Here is an 8,710-nt window from a genome sequence, read left to right as displayed (position 1 = left end):
ACAGGTTATATCAGTATCCTAATCATGGTCTTAACTTGCAGACACGGCGGGGCTCCCAATGTTGAAAGTTTGATGCTTTAATACTTAAAAGACAGGCTAAACTCTGCCTCCCTCCACAGAAAGATGATTCTCTAAATAAGTTTGTTTGTCTCCATCTTCTGGTAATTTATGTATTTATGTAATAATACCAAGAAGAGATACTTACTATTTTATCTCACGTGTGTGTGAAGCAGCAGTATTCTCGGCCCCCCTTCTCCATTTATCAGCAACATCATAATCGACTGCTGGTGAGGCCAACTGAAACATGATTTGAATTGATTCCTTTCAGGGCCATAATAAAGTCGACCATGTCCTGCCCTGCTGCAGCCTGTATTATCACTTTTGACAGCAACTATAGGGAGCAAAATGAGACAAAACAATAACAAACAGTATTTAAGTATTTATGTACATTTCAACCCTGCCCTATCAAAAATAAACTTCAGAACGTTTGAATATTGCATATACTGCCAAGACTCCTACTATATGGTGTTGAGGAGGTAGAAAGTGAGAAGAAATTATAAATATAAACAATATAGTAAGGCTCTGAAAATGGCACACACGTGACTGTTTGTGAATGAATGAAGTACTTGTAGGACATGTGATGCAAGAATCAATTCACTTTAATCAACACACACGGATCCATACCTCTCCCTGGCATTACTGCATTACTAGACAGGATATGCCGCTATCCCCGGCATTGTTCAATTCAACAGATCTGTGCAGTACATCCATTCAGATATACTCCAGATATATTTTTCCTATGCTCCCTCCAAATTATACGTCACAAATTGTTCTAAACCATACAAGACTTTCAATTGTTACTTGGAGAAATAATAAGATTCAAATTATGTCTCTACCATAATAGCATATTCCAGCAGTCATAGCACAACCCAAAAGAATCTTCTACAAATTTGTAACAAGCAGTGAACAAATTGTAAACCACCTGTCTGTATTCTTGCAACCAGGAAAATAGGCACTATCACATATTACCAAAAAAATGTAATCTGCCTTACAAACAAATGATATTAAGTTGGGAAACATCACAAAGCATTAATCATCCTCTTCATCTCAGCGGATCTCCTAGGATCTGGCTCTTCAATTGCTCTTTCTGTGAGTACATGTTTGATACGGCACATTGACTTCCTCACCTGAATTGCATTATGAATAACAACCAGAATCTTGTTAGCAATGTCGATTCAGGAAGAAGGAAGCAAAGGAGGAATCTTGGACACATTATAACAAACTGAAGCAAAAAACAACTAGAAAGTGCATGATTAAAACTATTAAAAATTATTGAAGAAAAAAAATCCAAGTAAAAATATCACCAAAGTATCTTGATTCCACCAACTTGGAGAGCATGAATTACAATATCACAACTTTTGTATTCAAAAGTCTCTCTGGTAAAGCATGAATTCCCAACCAGTTCAGCCTTCAGGACAATCTTTAACACATACAATTTAAGGTCTATTGACTCCATCCCAATGATTAAACCACCCTTCCAAATCGTGTGACAGTCAAGGTGCTTAACTACACTCCAGATCAAAGAGAAATGCCACAATGCTTAACTCATGAAGGGCATCTTTCAGTGCAGAAAATGCAAAGACGTTTAATTTCATTATACAATTAGGCTATTGTTCCACTAAACATTCTACAGGAACCTATGCATACATAATTTCTAAACAAAAATTTGTTATTTCATTCACACTAACTGGCAGCAATACAAGTCAGCAGTCTGTAAAAGATAAAACACCCTTCTTCATGTCATCCAAATTTCTTTTCTTCATTCACAGAGGAGTTTACTCAAAGATATTCTAGAAAATGGCAAATCATAGCACACTTGTGTTACTGATGCCTTAGGTTGACTATGAAATATTTTATTTTTCCATATTATAAAAAACCAGAGTGTGCTTAACCAAAGCTACTAGCAATAATTCTGACTATGTCTAATATAAAAGGACAAAGAAAATCACTTATACCTTGGGAAGGCGCTCTGGATTGGGAAATTGTAGGTTCTGGGCATGAAGCATCTGGCGCTGAGTCATCAGCATGTTTTTCTCCTTTAACAGAACATACCATAGCTTATGAAGATCATCCCAAGACTTCAAGCGCAGTTCAGAAGCTTTCCAACTTCGACCTGAGACCAGTAATCTTTTGAGAAAGGATCTCTACTGTATACCTTTGATTAAAAAATCTTTCAGACAATAATTATAAGATGGATGTGCAAAATGATCTCACATGCAAATAGATAAACTTGAGAACAGAACTAAATTGACACTCAGATACTAACTACTTCATGTGTTCTCTAAAACAAAAAATTGATAAATATGGAGCTATTATTTTGCAAGATGCATATGATACTGAAAAAAAAGCTCACAAATTTATAACTCTGATCTTTATTGTCACCACATCGCAGCGTAAATAAGAGAATTTGTTAAACTCCATTAATCCCAAAAGTCAAGCTTACAGGAAATGACCCAACAATAGTGTAGGCAGAATCATGCAGATCCACATACACAAAGACACACATGTGCTTCCAAACAGGCAAACTGTTGCTTAATTTTACAAAGGGAACAAAGGGGATTTTAGGACTTGGACAGCAGGCCTTATAGTGAAATTAGCTTTAACTTTAACACAATGCTGGAACACCCTAAATCCCAAATAATTAAGCTCATAGGAAAAGACCAAATAATAGTGCTACAATTCTAACATAATTATTTAAATATTAGCTAGTAATTGTGAAGCCTTAGTCCTAGTAAGTATTCTGCATCCCATAGATAGACAGAGAGCTGGCAGACATTTTGGCTTTTGGATCTTAATTGGTCTTCGAAACAGAGAAGTGTCTAAGGTTCTAAGAGAAAAAAATGCACTTGCAAAAAAATATTTAGTGAAAGATGATAGCTTAAAAATAGAAGGAATTTGGTAAAAATGATCAGTAAAACATCAATTTCGTGGAAGACAGAAAGATGGAGAACAACAAAAAGTTCAGTTATAATCCACAAGAAATTTATGCCACACAGACTTTCTACAGCTTCAATTTCAGAGAGAAACTAAACATGCAACACAAATTTGTGTTCTTCAATGAGTTTTGCGGCCGTGGTTGTAAAAGCAGTGAGTTGTTAGGCCACGTTTTCTCCTTGGACCTAGTTTGTGTTCTATGAACTCCAAATTATTATAAGAAATGATGTCATGACCTCTTAAATCAGAGCAAAGAATAACAACAGCGGAGGCATAAGCAAACGAGCAATAAGGAACAATAAGAAGATAAGTGGTTGTACCATAAACAGGTTTTTGATCATCAAGAGTTCTATCTTTCTCAAAAAGCTCCTCAAGAGGGTTGTGCCCTGACGTAGCCATCGTAGCAGCAGCTCCAGAAGCTGCAGATGACTCTGATTTTGCAGCAGCCAGGAACGAACGCCCAAAAAATCTGGTCATAAACATCACTGCGATTCCACTGTTCGCAAACAAAAGGAACCAAAACAAAAAATAACAGAGCATGATAGTTACAGCATATAGATGAACGGGAAAGGAAAAATAATAATAAAATGAACGCAGAATGAAACGGACCTGAAGACGGCAATGAGTAATGGCGCAGATAAAAATGTTAGAAGTAAATACCACAGAAAGAGACTCTGGGGTTTTTGATTCCGGCGTCAGATTGGAGTGAACTGAACGGAGGTTTTAGATCGGAAAGTGGGCTCATGTATTGCATTGACTACGATCCAATTCAAAAAAAAAAAGCCCAACATTAACCTGAATTTGGGAAGACCGAATTGCAACCGAGCTGAATAAGATGGATCACACAGGTAAGGCTAGATTCGAACTGAGTCTATTTGAGCTTGAGCTCAATTTGAGCAAGGCAGCCCTATGCAAGCTCACTCAAGCTCAAGCTCGAGTTATTAGTCAAATTTGTGAATTAAAAATTTTGATACAAAATGACATCATTTTGACCAATATATATTAAAACGATATCGTTTTAATAACGAACTAATTAAAAGCTCGAATTAAAAACAAGCAAAGTCAAATTCAAATCGAGTTTGAGCTTAACTTTTATGAGCTTGAACTCGAATTTTATTATATAAAATCAAACCGAACTCGAGTTTAAGCGGCTAAAAAACTTGTCATGACAGGGTCAATCAGTTAAGCCCATCTCAGCCCAACTCAAATCTTATTCACACGATTTGGTCCATAGGATGTTACATATAAAATAAAAATAAATATGTTGTGGATTTATTTTTTTAATTGGTGGTATGAAAAATGAGCAGAATTTAATCAAACTGGATAGACATTGACAGAAGAAATATATATAGTAACATTATCTATATAGTTTTAAAAATTTAATTGATTATATAAATAACATATTATTATATAATTAAATAATATTATATTCTTAATTTAAAATTATTTATTTATATAACAATATATGATACACCTATAAATTTATATCATATGGTTTCTATTGGCAGGCAGACATTGGGCAAAGACTCTGATATGGCTAAACATACAAATAATGTATTTAATTATGGCAGGATTGAACGTTTCTCACAAATTGAAAGAAAACAAGAACAAGGCTATTATTATTATTACTATTATATTAAAAATAAAAAATATTTAATTATATGATAATATTTTATTTATATATATAAATTATACAAAAATATATATATATTTATAGTATTCCTAAGTTTGGAAACATAAATGTATATGATTGAATTAAATTGTGATGGACCTACGCGTACCTACCTCACCTTTCTAGTGTATTGAATACGTTAGAAAGATAGGTAAAATACACACAAAATTATTAAAGGGAAGGTTCTCCCGTCATATCAAAGTCTTACCCAATCCCATTCCCTTCCTAGAAAATGAAAGACTCACCAGCCAACGCCTATTTATTCCACCAATTAAATCAGGTAACTTCCTAATATTGAAATAGGCGTGTATAATTTAAGGCCAAAAGACTATTCCCACCGAGGTACGGTGAAATCTTAAATTTATATTTATTAATTTTTTAAATTTAATTATTTATTTATTATCTAATTTTTATTAGAATTTTTTACTATAATTAAAAACAAAATCGTTATTTTATCAAAAATATTAAAAAATATATAATTTTATTATATTTTTCTCTTTTAAATTTTGAAAATTAATAATTTCACCTTAATTTCAACTTTTCTAATTTTGAGAAGTGATATTCCCCCCTCTCTCGAATCCCTAAGTTTCGTTCGTCCTCTTCGACTATGATGACCATCCAACTACAACAACTTATCTTCGGCAACCATCTCTTCATCGACGGAGATGAAGAGACAGTTGTTAAAGATGAGTCATCATAGCTGAATGATCGTTGGAGATGAGTTGTCGTAGCTAGATTGTCGCTGTAGAGGAAGAACAAAACTCAGAGATTTAGGGGGGTTGTCATTTTTCACAATTGGAAAAGTTAAAGTTGAGGTAAAATGTGAATTTTTAAAACCTGAGAAGAAATATAATAAAAATATAATTTTTTTAATATTTCTAATAAAATAATAAGTTTATTTTTAATTCTAACAGAAATTAGATTATGAATGGATATTTAGGTTTTTTAAAGTTCATGGGTATGAGTTTAAGTTTTCACTATACCTTGAGTGAGAATAAGTCTTTTGGCCATAATATATTTCAAATTGTAAAATCAGAATGAAACCATTAAAAATTATTGTTTAGTTTGGTTTATATAAAGGTGTAGTTTGAGTTGATAAATTAAAAAAAAAAAATTAATCACAAAGTTTATAGTTTGGATGATTTTCAAATTGAACCAAACCATAAACTATTTTTATTTTATATATATGTATAAAATCATATTTGATATAATTTTTTAATAAACAATTAAATGTATTACTCATTTCTTTTAGGAAAATTAAATTATTTGCCCATTTTGCCCCCTTATTAAACAAAATTACCCACTTTTCCTATTTCTAAGCAAAAATACCCTAAATATTTTTTAAAATACCAAAACTACATTTCACCACATCTATATAAGTCTTTTTACTCTCACTTGTTATATACATTTTTCATATCATTCAAACACTTTTATATCATTCTCTCACTCTCATTTTTACTTAATATCAATTACTACAGGTTTGTTCAAAAGAAAAAATTCGTATTTTTGAATTTGAATAAGAAAAAGTCAATTCATGAGAACAAGATATTTATATGAATTTTAACTCAAAACTTAATTTTATTTGTTAAATCTAGTTCATATGTCATGTAAAGGGGCATTTGGATATTTGATAATAATTTAGAGATTAAATAAAATCTTACAAAAATATGGGGGCCATTTTGATTGTACACAATATATGGAGGATTTAAATAACATGTTAGAAATAGATAAATATATTTCGATACAAGACAACATATGAAGGTGTTAAATGAAATGTTAGATAATTATAGGGGGTAAAAAAATGTTAGAAAAATATGGGGTTTTTTTATATTAAATATTGTAAGAACTTTTTAAATGAAATGTTAGAAATAGATAGATGTATTTTAATACTAAACAAAATATAAAGATATTAAATGAAATGCTAGATAATTATAGAAGGTTAAATGAAATGTTAAAATATAATAGAGGTATTTGATATTAAACATTGTAAAAATGTCTTAAATGATATATTAAGAATAGACAGATATATTTCGATACAAGACAATATATGAGGGTGTTAAATGAATTTTAGATAATTATTGGGGTAAATGAAATGTTAGAAAAATATAAAAGATATTTTGATATTAAACATTGTACGAAAGTTTTAAATGATATGTTAAGAGTAAATAGATACATTTTTATATAAGACAACATATGAGGTTGTTATATGAAATGTTAGATAATTATAAATGATTATTTAAAATGTTTAAAAAATGAGGGGTATTTTAATATTAAATATTTTTAGACGGTTTAAAATAACATATTATGAGTAGGAAAAAACATTTTGGGAAATTTTATATATATATATATATAAATGGTTATTGTAGAGTTTTTCTTATAAATGTTTAATTTTTCTCAAAAATTTGTCATTATAAAATTAATAATTAAAATGGCGGTTATACATCTATTCGTTCCAAGCAAAATAGATTCAATGTAATGATAACACAATGAAGTATGTTGAAAGATGTAAATAATTAATTAAAATTCCTTTCGAAACAACATTTGAGGGATTTATTCAACTTTTGAGTAAGCATTGTGGTCTTGATCCAATAAAAAACTACCTTAACTATTTATGAGACTAAGAAAAATTGGGTTTGGCTGCCCGGTACAGATCTAAAACGATAAAGATGTCCAAGATTTTATTAATATGTCTCAATACTTTCAAGAATGTATTCTTTTTTTTATTACATGTATCCTGATCAAAGGACAAGAAAAAGAAGAAAAAAATGATAAAGTAAAAAAAGAATATGATTTGAAAGATTTGATTGATTTTAATAACAATGCATTGTATATTACAAATAAATAGGGTTTCTAACTAGGGCGACTTTGAAGGGAATGACATGACTGATATTTCTCTTGATGAAGCAGAGTCCATGCATATGTCACTTATTATCAAGGGTATAAATAGATTGTAGCTTGAAGATCCTATTATGGGTGGCGGAAATTATTCTGAGCCATTTTTTGGCAATGTTTCCACTAATCTATTTAGGTGGCTTCTCGATTTTCCTCTATAACCATCAACATCATCAAGTGATACAGGATCGATTTGAGATGAAAATACTATAAAGCTTAGTGATATTTTCCATAACAAATAACACTTGAAAGATGTTGTGGATCAATTTGCCCTAAAGAAAGAATTTCAATACAGGGTACATAAGTTTGACATGGGGCAATAGAAGATTAGGCGTTATGATGAAAAATGTCACTGATATTTTATTGGTAACCAAAGCCAGATCTAGTGAAATATTTGAAATCATTAAAATGAATCTAACCACATATGTTCAATTGATCAAATAATATCGCATCGCCAACAAGCTAGTATCTAGGCTTTAGGTCAATTAATGAGCTCTAAGTTTGTGTTGATTGATCAAATTTATCAACATCATCAAGTGGTATAGGATCGATCCGAGAAGGGAATACTATAAAGCTTAATGATTTTTTCCATAACAACACTTGAAAGATGTTGTAGACCAATTTACCCTAAAAAAATGATTTCAATACAGGGTACATAAGTTTGACACGGGGCAATAGAAGATTAGGTGTTATGATGAAAAATGTCACTGGTATTTTATCGGTAACCAAAGCTAGATCCAGTGAAATCTTTAAAATCATTAAAATTAATCTAACCAACATATGTTCAATTGATCAAATAATGTCACATCACCAACAAACTGGTATTTGAGCTTTAGGTCAATTAATGAGCTATAAGTTTGTATTGATTGATCAAATTTATCAACTTAAAGAGATAATTGTCGACCTCACTGACTGGTACAAAATTGACATTTTATATTCACAAGTTTGACAGACAAGAAAATTAAGCTTTAAATTCATTAAGGGGCTCACCGATAGAATCATTTATACTCTTACCTTATTATTACTATAATTTAGAATGTGCTAATCCGAGAATTGTGACCACTATTGAAATAGACGATCAACGTCGATTTAAGTACGAGTACAAGTCAATATATCCTAAAATGACCAAAAATAAAAAATGGATTTGAATTT

At 30.9% G+C, this 8,710-nt stretch overlaps 1 protein-coding gene across 1 annotated transcript; it reads right to left on the bottom strand.

The window, feature by feature from the left end:
- Positions 1-861: 861 nt before the first annotated feature.
- On the bottom strand, positions 862-3,772 carry LOC123204006 (39S ribosomal protein L47, mitochondrial-like). The gene is made up of 4 exons (XM_044620529.1): positions 3,604-3,772; positions 3,315-3,490; positions 2,016-2,173; positions 862-1,187 (listed from the first exon to the last, which is right to left on the bottom strand). The coding sequence occupies exons 2-4, from the start codon at positions 3,475-3,477 to the stop codon at positions 1,080-1,082; spliced, it is 429 nt and encodes a 142-aa protein (XP_044476464.1). The 5' UTR covers positions 3,478-3,490; positions 3,604-3,772; the 3' UTR covers positions 862-1,079.
- Between the last annotated feature and the right edge of the window lie 4,938 nt (positions 3,773-8,710).

Source organism: Mangifera indica, chromosome 20 (assembly GCF_011075055.1).
Source record: "Mangifera indica cultivar Alphonso chromosome 20, CATAS_Mindica_2.1, whole genome shotgun sequence".
NCBI lineage: Eukaryota > Viridiplantae > Streptophyta > Magnoliopsida > Sapindales > Anacardiaceae > Mangifera > Mangifera indica.
The sequence above is the reverse complement of the archived record's forward strand: the minus strand, read 5'-3'. Positions and strand labels throughout refer to the sequence as shown.

Excerpts from the sequence above, each read along its gene's own strand:
- LOC123204006 (XM_044620529.1), bottom strand. The coding sequence starts at position 3,477 with ATGTTTATGACCAGATTTTTTGGGCGTTCGTTCCTGGCTGCTGCAAAA. Across the intron at positions 2,174-3,314 it reads TGATCAAAAACCTGTTTATG|GTCGAAGTTGGAAAGCTTCT; the intron begins GTACAACCACTT and ends TACTGGTCTCAG. Across the intron at positions 1,188-2,015 it reads ATCCAGAGCGCCTTCCCAAG|GTGAGGAAGTCAATGTGCCG; the intron begins GTATAAGTGATT and ends AATGCAATTCAG.